At 45.5% G+C, this 15,080-nt stretch overlaps 1 protein-coding gene across 1 annotated transcript in view; it reads left to right on the top strand.

Moving 5' to 3' along the window:
* Positions 1-15,080, top strand: part of LOC309559453 (class I histocompatibility antigen, F10 alpha chain-like) — a 248,849-nt gene that overhangs the window by 215,264 nt on the left and 18,505 nt on the right. The window contains exon 5 of the mRNA XM_082262723.1: positions 13,517-13,633. Within this exon, the coding sequence (XP_082118849.1) occupies positions 13,517-13,633 (117 nt within the window). The remainder of the gene's footprint in view (positions 1-13,516; positions 13,634-15,080) is intronic.

Genomic DNA, 15,080 nt, shown 5'->3' on the forward strand with positions numbered 1-15,080 from the left:
CCCCGCACCACACACTTGTGTGCTTCCCAAATTATTGAAGGAGACAAGGCTTCATCTCTGTTATCCAGAAAATAATTCCTTAACACCTCTTCAATTTTTGTCCTGATCTCAGGAAATTGTAATAAGGACTCGTTAAGGCGCCACGAAGAAGGTCTAGGGAGCATAGAGTCCCAGTCCATAGATACATGTACCGGTGCATGATCTGACATGGAGAAATCATCAATATTGGATGACATAACTAACGGAATGTCTGACTGCGGGATCAGAATACGGTCTATTCGAGTGTATGCGTTGTGGATCGGAGAATAGTACGTAAAATCCCGTTCCTTCGGGTGCATTAATCGCCATGGATCTACCAAATTTAAAATCGCTAATTCGCGCTGAAAACGTCGTATCCGTGCGTATGAAACACAGGAGGACTTCTTTGAAGTATCTATGAGTGGTTCTGGGACAAAGTTGAAATCCCCCCCTACTACTAGATGGCCTTCCCTGAATCCCAATATAGCCGGTGTTAATTGCTGCAGGAATGTCAGATGGTCTGAATTGGGTAGATATACATTTACTAGTGTTAGTTCTGTTTGGCCAATACTCCCTTTCACCAGCAAGTATCTTCCCATGGGATCTGCCATTGTGTCCTTTAATGTCCACTTAATCGTTTTAGAGATAAGGATACTAACTCCCTTTGACCTAGCAATAGGGGAAGGGGCATGATATGCCCAAGGGAAATCCCTATTGCCTAATTTAGGCAAAGAGTCTTTCCTAAAATATGTCTCTTGCAAGAATGCTATTTGTGTATGCCACCGTTTCAGATCCTGCAACAGGCGTGTACGTTTCTGTGGGGTGGATAAACCTCTGACATTAAATGTCGATATTCTACATCCAAATTTCGCGTGTCTAAACTGATTTGTCCTTTTAGGTGTCCCCTTTGCCTCCTCTCCCTCTCTCCCCATCTTAGACCCGTACAGGGCCATAAGTGCGGACAGCGCCCACCAGCACACAAAAAAAAAAAAAAGTTACACCCAACTAACTAACTGTCTGGCCTTACAAATAACCCCCCACCCACAACCCAACCCAGATAAATGTACAATTGTCCTAAAATCAGGAAAGTTTCGCGCAACCAGGCGCGTCCTATTATGGGGTAGGTGTGTTTGACTGGCACCGTGAGAATGATAATAAATGAGAATTTATGTAGACAATTAGACCCAAGGGTTGGTATACGTCAAGCAAAAAATTGCAACACAAAAAAAACACAAATTCTCCCATTAAAGACATGGAGCAATGGAGAGAGCGTGCCCTCCCCGCTTTATATTACCTAGAGAAAGGGGCACAATACCCCTCCCCCATCCCAGAAACCTATTGGCAGGGGGGTAGGTCCGTGGGGATGGAGCCGGAGAAACCCCAAAAAGAGGGAAACAACAGGCTCAGCCCTTTCCCCAACCCCACACACACACCCCACCCTCCCCTTACCCAAAGCCCCATTTTTTGCAGCTAGGGCTCACCCCGCACAAAAAAGAAAAAACAAATGGGAGAGAGAAAAAAGAAAGAAAAAAAAAAAAAAAAAACTTTCCCCTTCTCCGCCCCTTTATAAATTCAAAGCCCTCCGTCCCCCTCTTTTACTAAGAGGGGGAGGGAGAGGATTCAATAAAAAAAAAAAAGGGAAAAAACTGTCCACAGGTTCATGTAATTGAAGCTATTTTTCACACGTCATAGAAGTTCCCATGACCTAAAGTATGGCAGGTATTTCATCCGTCGTTGTCTCTGGAGGGATCCTCTGCCGACGTTGAGACTGCAATGTACTGTATGTAGATAGGGGCCCACCGTTTCCGAACACACTTAACTGGATTGGCACTGGGGCTATTTCAAGGAAGGCAAATAGGTCTAAGAGTTGGTCATGCCACCTTAACACAAACGATTTTTTATTTCTCGTAATCACTAGGTGGAACGGATAACCCCAATGAAATGTAACTTTTATCCTGTGTAATTCTAGTAAAGGTTTCAGCAGGGTTCTCATCTTAAGGGTGTTATAAGAAAGGTCCGGTAAAAAACGGATTTGATTCCCTTCAAAGTCCCATGGACCCTGAGTCCAAGACCGCCTAACAACCTCCTCTTTAAATGAGTAATAATGGATTCTTAGAACGTCCCTTGGGCGATCCAGACCACGGGTATGTGGGGTCTTGACCCTATGAACCCTATCTATTTCGATATGTTCTGTGAGTGGGCGTTCCATTACACCATTCATAATCTTCACCGCACATTCTTTGAGTTCAGGGCCGGTAACTGACTCCGGCAAACCTCTAAGTCTAACATCATTTCTGCGGTTGCAGTTTTCATTGTCATCTTGCTTAAGTTGTAGGATGAGAATCTGTTTTTGTAACATTTGTTGAGAATGCTCCAATTCATTAATTCTAACATCAATTTGGGACTGCACCTCCTCCATCTGACCCACCCTGTTGTCCACCTTATCCACTTTAACCTTAATCAAATTAATTTCGTCTTTCAAGTTACTCACGATTGTAGTTGCCATGTCGCTTATGTCCTGTTTCGTAGGGATACGGGACACGAATTCTCTCCACTCTGTGACGGGCAAATATTGGTGCTTTGTGGTTGGTGGTATCTGTATTGCTCCCTGGTCTTCTGGGGCAGGGTCATGGAGGGGAAGATCTTGCACACTAAGAAGAGATTCTCCCAACTGTTCCATATTGGATTTGAGGTCTTTTTGTGCTGAGGGATGGGGCCCGTGGATACCGCGGTCGGTGGTCGTGTCGGCGCCATCTTAACCGCCACTGCACAGCTTTGTGTGACTGCAGGTCTTCTTAGAAAGTAAGTAGTGATATCCATTCGTTTGCCAATGGCCTCTGCTTCTGTCATACTTTGTACGGCAGGCATATATGCTGCACCTGCAGGTACACAAAGCGCCAACTGGCTAAAAACACCGCTTGCAGGGACCTGGAGAAACTATCCCCGTCTAGCAGACATACGCCGGCACCTCCCCTCCTCACAGGGCTCCAGGCTGTTGCGCACGAATGGCGCCAAAAGCTCCGATCTCCAAGGGCATACACCGCGCGCTGACCCCCGGACGTAGCCCAAACCATTCCGGGACACCGACGGGTACGTAGCTGTACTGTTCCTTGGAGGGTGCCTGGGAGAGCCACGGGCTCCGGCCCGCTGATCCCGCTAACAGGGGCTGGGAACGCTGGCTGGCGGGGACAGGCTCCGCTTCTACTCACAGAGCTCCATGCTGCTGCATGCTCACGGCGCCATCATCTGGTCACGCCCCCCCGTTCGGTTTCGCATGAACTGATTTAGTTGATCTGCTCAAATAATTTCCAGAAGGAGTTCATCAATGGCAGTCTCATGATTTCTCTCCAGGAAATGTCTAATTTAAGTGAACATTGTTGACAATCACTCCTTAGCTTTTTATCCATTGAGTGAATCAAAAAAATAGGACCCCCGTTCCTTGCAGTTTTGGAGCACTTTTGGCCCCTAAAACTGTTGGGTTATGGTATTGGTATGTTGAAGCTTCCCAATGAAGACATCGCAGCTTCACAACCATCCATGAATAATGGGAGATGCTCCCTTCTATGGATGATGAGGATAGAGGTAGTACACCACATTCTGCCTCTACAGGGTGAACTGGAAACAGAATACATTGGAGCAGATAAAGCTCTTCCTTCCACAGACAGTCCAATGATGATCCTTCTCCCACTTCAAATGCCCTCAGTAGTTTCCCAATAACATGAGTGGAGCCTGTACATGAGCTTTTCCACACCGTAATGTGTATTATAGGTAATGCCTGTGAATGTGCATTGCAGTACAAAGTTAAAGCATTTGTTAACCCAAAAAAAAAAAAAAGATCCTGTTCCCTTAACCACTTCAATACAGGGCACTTTCACCCCCTTCCTGCCCAGGCCAATTTTTAGCTTTCAGCGCTGTCACATTTTGAATGACAATTGCGTGGTCATGCTACACTGTAACCATATGAAATTTTTATCATTTTTTTCACACAAATAGAGCTTTCTTTTGGTGGTATTTAATCACCACTGGGTTTTTTATTTTTACAAAAACTAAAGAAAAAGACAGAAATTTAAAAAAAAAAAAAAAAAAAAACGTTTTTTTCTTATTTTCTGTCAGTAAATTTTGAAATTAAGTAATTTTTCTCCTTCACTGATGTGCGCTGATGAGGTGGCACTGATGGGCACTGATAGGCTGCACTGATGAGGTGGCACTGATGGGCACTGACGGGCCGCACTGATGAGCAATGACGGGCAGCACTGATGGGCACTGACAGGCGGCACTGATGGACACTAATGGGCAGCACAGATAAGCAGGCACTGACTGGCAGCACTGATGGTGGGCACTGTTTTTTTACTTTTCTGTAATTATGTCACTGATGATCAGTGCCCTGATTACCTGTCCTAGACTCCCCTTTGAGGAGGAGCCGCTGATTGGCTCTCCTCGCCACATACTCTGACAGTAATGTGACCGGCTGTGATTGGACACAGCCGATCACATGGGTAAAGATCCACGTCATTGGCTCTTTACCAAGATAAGGGCCACGATCGCCGCAGTGCACGCCAGAGAAGCCGTTCTGGGGCACCGTCATATGACGTTGTCCCTGAACGAGAGCCGCACTGCTCCACCTTCATTTGACAGTGGACGGGCAGCCAATGGTTAAAGCATGTTACACAGCACAGTGCTTGTGCTGTGTAATTTGGCCCACCATATCACCTAAAAAACCTGGCTGATCCTGCCTGGCTATATACTCCGCCCTGTAAACTGACCACAGTATATCATGGCTGCTGAGCCATGACACCGTGGTTAATTTACCTGGCTCCCTCATCCACAGCTCTCCCCCGTCCTACTCTGTGCTCCTCTCCTTTCCTGCCTGTCTGGCCCGCCCCCTCCCCTCCTGCTGCTAAAAATAGGATTTTTCCTACAGCTTAGCTGTAAAATCCTTTTCTTGGAGTACATCAGAGCTGGTAATAAAAACTATTTGGGTTATACGCCACCTATAGGTGAATGGACACTGGCAACCAATAGACAGGACGTTCCTCCTATATAACCCCTCCCACACAGGAAGAACATCAGTTTTTGAAGCAAGCAATGAAGATCCCAGAGAAAAGAGGGGAGGGAGCTCTGTGTCTCGTGATGTACTCCAAGAAAAGGATTTTACAGGTAAGCTGTAGGAAATATACAATTTTCTTTATCGTACATCACGGGACACAGAGCTGATAATAATAACTATTTGGGATGTCCTAAAGCAATGCCCTTGAGGGGAGGGGACACAGAGTCCCAAACTTGCCCCTGAGCAAAGAAATAACATAGGACTATACAGCTGCTTACAACACGCTACTACCAAATTGAGCCTCTTCACGGGCTCTAACGTCCACGTGGTAGAATTTTGTGAACGTATGAACTTAAGACCAGGTAACAGCTTTGCAGATCTGGGCCAAATATACTTGATGGTGCACTGCCCATGAAGCACTTACCCTTCTGGTAGAGTGGGCCTTTAAGTTATAAGGCAGAACCTTACCATTCAAGCCATAAGCTTGAGAAATGATCTGACGAATCCACCTAGAAATAGTGGAGGAAGTTGCTGCCTGGCCTGTCTTTGGCCCATCCGGCAATATAAAGAAAGCATGAGTATTACAGATCTGTGCTGACCTGGTTAAATAGACTTTAACCGCACGTACAATGTCAAGAGAATGTAGCAACCTTTCCTCAGTAGACTGAGGATTAGGAAAAATGGAAGTAAGAACAATGTCCTGGTTTAAGTGAAAACCAGAAACTACCTTAGGGAGAAAAGAAGGATGAGGACGAAATGCTACCTTATCCTTATGCAGAATTAGAAAGGGTTCTTTACACGAAAGAGCAGGTAACTCTGACACCCTTCTAGCTGAGGTTATAGCAACCAAAAAAAAAACGGCTTCCTCAACCACAGTAGTAAGGGAATATGCCCCATAGGCTCAAAAGGCTGCTTCTGCAAGGCCGAGAGAATCATATTCAAGTCCCAAGGACATAGGGGTGGTTTAACTGGTGAAACCATGCAAATCACACCTTGCAAAAACTTTCGAACCAAAGAGTGCGTAGCCAACGGTCTCTGGGAAAAAATTGACAAGGTGGAGACTTGTCCTTTTAAAGCAGAGTTCCGGCCTCAAAATCCACTTTGGCCCATCCGCTTGCTCTGTGTCACCTGTAAAATAAATGGATAGTCACAATTTTTTTATTTTTTGTTTACTTACCTTGATATTGAAGAAAATATACTCACCTTTCATCCCTCTACGGCCGCTTGCATTGATTCCTGGGAGCTGAACGTCATTGCTCCCAGGAATCAATGCGCCTGCACCGGCCCCGCTCGTCACTTCCGGTGCATGCGCGTCATTCCCTGCTAAACAGCTCCTGCACTGGAAGTGACAGTTGGGCCGGTGCAGTGCATTGTGGGACCTAGGAGGACACGGAAAAGGACGCAGAAGAGGATGCGCTGGCTTCAGCTGCCCACACCTGAGATGGCAGCCCTGGAAAAGAAATTTTCAAGGTCAGTATTTCTTCTAAAAGGTAAGTGTGACCTGGGACAGTTCAGAGGCTATCCATTGTGGAATGCACTAGCCCTGACTGTCCCGGGGGTATTTTTAGTAAAAAATAATTTCCGAGGCCGGAACTCCGCTTTAATGGTTCCTAAGGCCAATTTCAAGTCCACCCCTAATTGAAGAAAGGCAAAATTTCTCCCAATAGCATACTTTTGCGGATGCCATTTCTTGGATTCACACCAAGAAATATAGGCCTTCCAAACTCTGTAATAGATTTTCCTAGAAACGGGTTTCCTGGCATTAATCAATGTGGCCAGAACCGAAGCCGAGACCCCCCTGTCTTTTAATATTCTGGTTTCAATAGCCAGACCGTCAAATTCAACGACCGTAAAGCAGGGTGGAATATGGGACCTTGAGATAGCAGATCCGGACAGCATGGCAGCAACCATGGCTTCCCTACTGCTAACCTTACGATTTCTGCGTACCAAGACCTCCTGGGCCACTAGGATTACCGGTTTCCCCTCCACCTGTATCCTATTCAGCAGCCGAGGTAAAAGCTGAACTGGTGGAAATGCATAAATCAGGTTGAACCGTGACCAAGGAGTCACCAGAGCATCTATTCCGATCGCGATCGGATCCTTGTATCTGGAAACAAAGTTGTCCAGTTTGTTGTTGAACCTGGATGCCAATAGATCCACATTGGGAGTACCCAAACCTTGACAGATCAGCCGAAACACTTCGGGTGGCATGAAAACTGCTGACAGACACCTCTTTCTGATCCGACTGGCTCCTGGTGCCGCCCTGATGGTTGATATAAGCCACTAGGGTCGAGTTGTTGGACTGAATCCTGACAGGACATCTCTGTAGTTTGGATGTCCAATAATTCAGTGCCAAACGGGCAGCTCGGATTTCCAAAATGTTGATGGGTAAAATCTTTTCCGTCTGAGACCACGTTCCCTGGGCAGACAGATCCTCCAGGACATCACCCCAGCCCAGCAGGCTGGCGTCTGTAGTTACCACCTTCCAGGCTACCGGCAGAAAAGATTTCCCCTTGATTAAGTTGGTGGGAACCAACCACCAAACCAGATCCCGCCTTACTCTTGGGAGAACGAACATTGAGCAATCCAAGGCTTGGACTTTCTTGTTCCAAGCCCAAAGAATACTGTTCTGAAACAGTCTAGAGTGGAACTGCACATAATGAATCGCTTCGAAGCAGGACACCATCTTGCCTAGCAACCTTATGCACAGCCGAATGGAGGCAAACTTTTTCCCCCTTAGGAACTGAACTTGCTTCTTTAGAGCCAGAGCCTTCTCTGATGGCAAGAAAATCTTTGCCTGAGACGTGTCTAAAACCAGAGCTAGATATTCCAGGACTTGAACAGGCCTTAAGGCCGACTTTTTTCTGTTGGTAATCCAACCCAGACTTTCTAAGAACTGGATTGTAAGAGACCCATCTTGTGTCAGACCTGGGTTTGAATGGTTCTTGAGCAGCAGGTCGTCCAGGTATCCTATTGCTGAGATGCCTTGAGCCCTTAGGAAGGCCAATACCGGTGCCAAAACTTTTGTGAACACTCCAGGAGCTGTAGCAAGGCCAAAGGGCAGAGTCACAAACTGGAAATGGCACTTCCCCACTGCAAAATCCAGAAACTTTTGATGGGGCCTGAGGATTGGCAAATGGAAGGTATGCATCCCTGCTATCTAAGGAGGCCAAAAAGTTTCCTCTTCCTAGAGAGGCTACTACCGAGCGGATTGATTCCATGCAAAATGACCGAACGGTTAAATATTGATTTAGAGCTTTGAGATCCAGAATGCGTCTCACCTCGCCATTTGGTTTGGCACTGTAAAGAGGTTTGAATAAAACCCTGTAAATCTTTCACTGACTGGAACCTCCACAATTACACCCTGGATCCAAATTTGCTCTAGGGCCTGGAACAGGGACCTCCTTTTTTTCTGGGCATGTAGGAACACTTGAGTCCAGAAATCGATAGGGAGGAAACTCTCAGAACTCTATCATGTAGCCCCGAGCCACAGTGGATAAGACCCATTTGTCTTGAACCATTTGTTCCCACGTTTTTGAAAACTGTAAAAGTCTTCCCCCCAACCGATCGAGTGGGGGCACCACTTCATAAGGCGGACTTAGAACCTGCTTTACCAGGATTTTGGACCCAAGGCTTCTTTTTAACCTTGAGGCTTTCTGAAACTTGACGGCTGAGGCCGTCGAAACTGCTTCGATGATGCTACATTGGTAGGGACAGTGACACTCAGAGTCTTAAAAGACGGGTTTTTACTGTATTCCTTCTCTTAACTTAAGTAATAATGCACTCTCCCCCCCCCCCCCCCCCCCGAGATTTTCTGGATATATTTATCCTGATCCTCCCCAAAAAGACGCTCCCCATGAAAGGGGAAATTGGTCAACAATTTTTTACAAGGCATTTCTACCGACCAATTTTTCAGCCACTGAACTCTGGGCATATGAACAGAGAGGAGGGCCACCCGGGATACTTGTATGGTTAGAATCCTTAAGCGCATCAATTGAAAACAGCAAAGCACGAGAAATCTCTGCTAAATCATCTGCAGATTCAATACGAATAGGTAGATCCTTAGCCTCTTAAAACAGTCCTTCAAGGACTGACAGACCCCTATAGCTGCAATAGCTGGTTGAACAGCAGAGCCAGCAACAGCAAAGGAAGCCTTAAATAGGGATTCCAGTTTCTTATCTGCTGGATCCTTAAACACTTGGGCATTATCAACTGGACAGGTTAAATTCTTATTCACAGAAGAGATAGCTGCGTCAACAGATGGCATAGCCCACTTTTTCTTGAAACTCTCCTCCATAGGATATAGCAAAGAAAATCACTTTGGAGGCATGAACAACCTGTCAGGGTAATCCCAATCCGCATACACCAACTGCTGCAGCAGGGGGTGAGAAGGCCTGAGCCCTTTGCTGAGGGCGTAAAGAACCTAGCAAGGAATAAGAGACCTCAGATACCTCCGATGGAGGCAATTTAAACCCAACCCGCACCATTTCAGTGAGGGATTGAGTCAGCAATCTCTGGGAGTGAGAGGCTGTAAATGGTTCCTCAGACTCCGAATCCTCTAAAGAGGAGATATGATCAGCCTGTGACTCCATGTCACCAATGGATACCTCAGAAATAGTGGAACCGCACTCAGGTAAATGAAAGCAATAAAATCTCTTTATTCTTCAAAATCATATGTAGACAGACAGTGCAGGGAACAGGTGATCCAAGGTTAACGCGTTTCACGGCACTCAAGGCCGCTTACTCATAACCGAGCTTCGGTTTTTAATAGATAAAACTTTGCTTGTGCTGGCATGTGGCGTCATTCACGTGCGCCGCTCTGCACATGGATTTAACCCTGCTGGAATCACCTTGGGTAAGAAATTTAACCAGGGTTCCATTTCCCAGGGTCCAGCGCCCAGAGAGTTACATTACAGGCTGAACCTCGGGTCTTCGGCTGCTGAGGCTCGGGTACCATCCTTTTAGCGCTTAGCAATTTGAATGGATCCAATTAGATCACCCCCTTTTTCTGGGACATTACAAACTTGGAGAGCTTTAATAGCCATAACCACCACCTTCAAGACACTGGCGGAAAAACTGATGTTCTTCCTGTATGGGAGGGGTTATATAGGAGGAACTTCCTGTCTATAGGTTGCCAGTGTCCATTCACCTATAGGTGGCGTATAACCCAAATAGTTATTATTACCAGCGCTGTGTCCCGTGATGTACGATAAAGAAATAACTTTTCTTGTCCTATATAATCCTCTCTGTTCCCTAATCACAAGTGCTCCTGTCTCTTTGTTTTTGTAAAAAAAAATGCCTTCTTCACCGTATTTCAGAGCGGCTCCTTACGATCACGTGACCAGCCGTCGCTCTCTCTCCTCTCCTTCTCTCTCCCGCCTGATGTCTGTGGGGAAATCTCAGCCCCGCCCCCTGCATCTGTCAGACTGGGGAGAGGAGAGAGCCAGCCAGTCACGTGATTGCCGGGAGCCACGCTGAAATACGGTAAAGAAGCAACATATTTACAGTTTGTAAGCCTGTTACTGTGAGCCCTTAGTAAACTCAAAGCAAGTACTGATAAAGTGAGTTACATTAGACAAAGAGGGACACATTTTGTCACATGCCCAAAGCATATGCAGTAAATCTCCTGTACATTTATTACATTTTATACCAGAGAGGGTCTGATCTCTTACGGAAACAACCTTCCACTTCCTAATAATAGATGTCACTGTGCTTCTAGGCATTGATAAGGGGTGGCACAAAGGTGTAGTGGTTAGCACTTTCACCTAGCAGCAAGAGGGTCACTGGTTCGAATCCCAACCATGACACTACCTGCCAGGAGTTTGCATGTTCTCCCTGTGCCTGCATGGGTTTCCTCTGGGTACTCCGGTTTCCTCCCACACTCCAAAGACATGCGGTTAGGTTAATTGGATCCTGTATAAAAAAAAAATTGGCCCTACTGTGTATGTGAGTTAGGGACCTTAGATTGCAAGCTCCTTAAGGGTAGGGACTGATGTGAATGTACAATGTATATGGAAAGTGCTGCGTAAATTGACAGTGCTATATAAGTACCTGAAATAAATAAATTGATAAAGCCTTTGAAAATGTTTGTATCCATCTCCTGACTTGTGCCTGTCCACAAATTTCTCCCGGAGATCTTTTGATCGTGCTTTGCCACCCATAGTTAATTGTTTTCTTCAGTTGCACTACCAGGGACTGAAATGCTCCAGGAAAGCTATTTCGGTGCTGAGCTAATCAAAATGACCACAGTTGAAAGTCAAATGTCTTTGTGTGCCATTGAGAAGATGATCAGCTACACCTGACTGAGTTTACAAGTCATTTTTAGGAGGGGGTGATCCTTTTTTCCAACTCAGTGATTCTGTTTTTGAATGTTTGTTTTTATTTTTTCTGACATGTTGGTGTTATATCTTTTACTTGGATGTTATAAGTTGCACTAAGTAAATACAGCCAGATAAAACAAAAATAGTGTCTGTCTTCATTTCAGGCTGAAAAGCAACAAAATGTCATTATTTTAAATTGGGGTGATTCTTTTCTATACCCGCTGTATCTACAGTGAAATTCACCTGCATCAAAGCACATAATATATCAATACATATTCTCTGCATGTTCCTCATACCTTAAGCCTAACTCCAGAAATAGTGAAAATCTACCTTTGCAGTGGGGCCCCTGCATTTCAAGGATTAAATGCTCAGTATTTCTAAGGGTGCTGTGATATAGAGGAAAAATGTCCTTACTCTACATTCCAGCAGTGTGACCGGATCACTGCAGCCTCCTTTCTAAGCTGCTCATGGCCGTGGCTGTACTCCTGTTCCCTCCATTGATAATTAATAGAGAAAGGATCTCCCGCAGGGTAGAAAAGGCCTGAAACGGGGGTTGTATCTATCCCCTAGACATAATCCCTTTACAAGGGTATACTAATTTTGACTAACTCCCGTAGTTGGGCCTTATAGTAAGGGACCTTTGTTGTGCAATGAGGTGTGTAGCACTTACTCCCGTAGGAGCCGCTGGATTTTTGGGCCTTCCAAGGCAACATGAATGTTGCAACTTTCTCACATGCTCAATAGTCCCCCCCCCAGTCCTGGGGGATTTTTGTTTTGATGTTTTTGTTTAGTTAAGGGATAAACGTGAATAGCAAATCATGGGATTACTGAAACTATAGAACTTGAATGAGATCTTGAGGATTGCTAATGTCTTAGGCCGCTAGATATTAACTCCAACAACGCTGTCCACTTGTAGGATTATTGGCACAGCAAAAAGTGACAAAACGTTCCAACTGGAGAATGCATTTGCTGCTCCTTGAATGCTAATGCACCTGGCTGCTAAATACCGAAGCTAGAGCAGTGGGATGGCCTCTGATGGCTTTGTATTAGCTCTAAGCTTTCCTTTGGTTATTGCCCAGCAAAATATTGCATCCTGCTGCCCCCTCTATCCAGGCTTGGGGTGTGATGAAAACAGAAGTTACTCACTCAGTCCGTTTTTTAAGTGAATTCTGAAGTTTCAAGAGACTGCTGTACAGACTTTAGTGCAACACGGGCCAGACCTTGTCCATCAGGATGGCTTCAGCTAAGCCTAGTGGAGGCTGGTAAATGGGTGAGACTTCCAGCTGCTACTTTCCTTGCGAGTTCTCTCTCTTGTCCTTCTGCCCAGAGGCAGAGGCACAGGGGTCCCCTCCAGGCAACTGAATCCTGGATTCTGCTCCCTCACTGGCAGGCTCCTGAATGTTTTTATGGCCTATTTCCCTGCCTTCTGGGCTGTCCATAAATATTCAGGTTTTGGCCTATTTTTCTCTGCCCTCTAAGTTCCAGAACTATCCAGCAAATTCTGGAAGCCAGGGGGAGGTAGCATATACCTAGCCCTTGGGACTTTGCACAGCTAAGCACAAATAAAAAACCTACGCTCCTCTGCCTACAGAGGAGCCAAAATAAATACACCTACTCTGTACACTGTGGGTGCTACAGGTGCATTGACAGTCTATACATGTGTTATGGAGATAATGGGCTCCATTTATCTGCTTAGACCCAATACAGCTAAAAGTGTATTCATTAGTCAAATATTAGTTGCTGTAACCCACTATACTGTGCTATTAAACATTTATATAGAACCTCTATAGCTCACCTCTTTGCAGATGATTTGGAAAAATGTATGCCCTTCCCAGGTGTAACTTCCACAATTATGAAACTAATTCCTGATAATTGCACTGTGTTATTGTTTATGGTGGACTGGTGAATATCCTTTATGATCTGTCACCAACTTAACGCACATGTTTATGAAGTGTCAGGCACGTGTAAGTCTGTACCATTACACTTTATCTCATTATAGACCATTATATCTAATTTATTGCATTATAATGTTCACTAGTAATGATATGATGTAACAATGCAGGAACACTGTGCTTCTATGTACTGTAATCAGTCGATCTCAAATGATGTTACTTTTGTGTTTCCCTCTCAGATCCCAGCGCAGAGTCTAACAATACTCCTATAATTATCGGTGTTGTGGCTGTTGCTGTAGTGCTGATTATCGGTGCTATTATTGGATTCTTCATATACAGGAGACGCTCAGGTTCAGGTGAGATTTCTGCACATTACACACCGGAGCTCTATTCATCATATAGGAGAACCAGACATGAGTCCGACAGACTGATAAGTAGGAAGCCCTTGTTCATGGACAAAGGAGAAAAATAAAGTGCTGGCACAGAGGGGCTAATTCAAATCCTACATATGGTTCTGTTATCAAACATTTCTAAAAACAAACTCTCCAGTTACAATCCTCAGTTCAGTATTTTAGATTTTAAAGTTGTATCAGGATTGGTATTTGGCCAGACAGAGAGTGACTGTAACTCGCAGTCCACGGGTACAATGTTAGAATCTATACTGAACAAAATTATAAATGCAACACTTGTTGTTGCCCCCATTTTTCATGAGCTGAACTCAAAAGATCTAAGAAAACCGGAAATCATCCACCTCTCCAAAGTGTCAGACTCCATATAATGTGAGCATTTGCCCACTCAAGTCAGTTACGACGATGAACTGCAGTCAGGTCAAGAGCCCGATGAGGATGACGAGCATGCAGATGAGCTTCCCTGAGATGGTTTCTGCAGATATTCTTTGGTTATGCAAACCAATTGGTGCAGCAGCTGTCCGGGTGGCTGGTCTCAGGTGATCTTGGAGGTGAAGATGCTTGATGTGGAGGTCCTGGGCTTGTGTGGTTACACGTGGTCTACGGTTGTGAGGACGGTTGGATGTACTGCCAAATTCTCTGAAATGCCTTTGGAGATGGCTTATGGTAGAGAAATGAACATTCAATTCACGGGCAACAGCTCTGGTGGACATTGCTGCAGTCAGCATGCCAATTGCACGCTCCCTCAAAACTTGCAACATCTGTGGCATTATGCTGTGTGATGAAACTGCACATTTTAGAGTGGCCTTTTATTGTGGCCAGCCTAAGGGTCCTTTCACACGATCCGCCTTGCGATGAGCTCCGTTCTCTGCTCAGCAGGGGTCGATCTGCCTATACCCGCTGAGCAGGCGGATGATAGCTCCGTCTCCGCACTGTGTGCTGAGAGGGAAGTGTCAGAGCCCCGCTGCTCTCTATGGGGGAATCGGATGAGAACGGACCGCCTGTCCGTTCTCATCCAAACCGATCCCCTGGACGGATGGAAAATAGGATTTCCATCCATCCGGATTTCACGGACAGGATCGGATGCGGGTGGCAGCGGACATGTCACCGCTCACATCCACTGCCCCATAGGGATGCATGGAGGATCCAATCAGGTCCGCCTAAAAAACTGACAGGCGGATCTGATCGGATCGTTCGTGTGAAAGGACCCTAAGGCACACCTGTGCAATAATCATGCTGTCTAATCAGCATCTTGATATGTCACACCTGTGAGGTGGATGGATTATCTCAGCAAAGGAGAAGTGCTCACTAACACAGAGACAGATTTGTGAACCATATTTGAGAGAAATAGGCCTTTTGTGTACATAGAAAAAGTCTTAGATCTTTGAAGTCAGCT

The sequence above is a fragment of the Pelophylax lessonae genome, assembly GCF_965119305.1.
Source record: "Pelophylax lessonae genome assembly, chromosome: 7".
Classification (NCBI taxonomy): domain Eukaryota; kingdom Metazoa; phylum Chordata; class Amphibia; order Anura; family Ranidae; genus Pelophylax; species Pelophylax lessonae.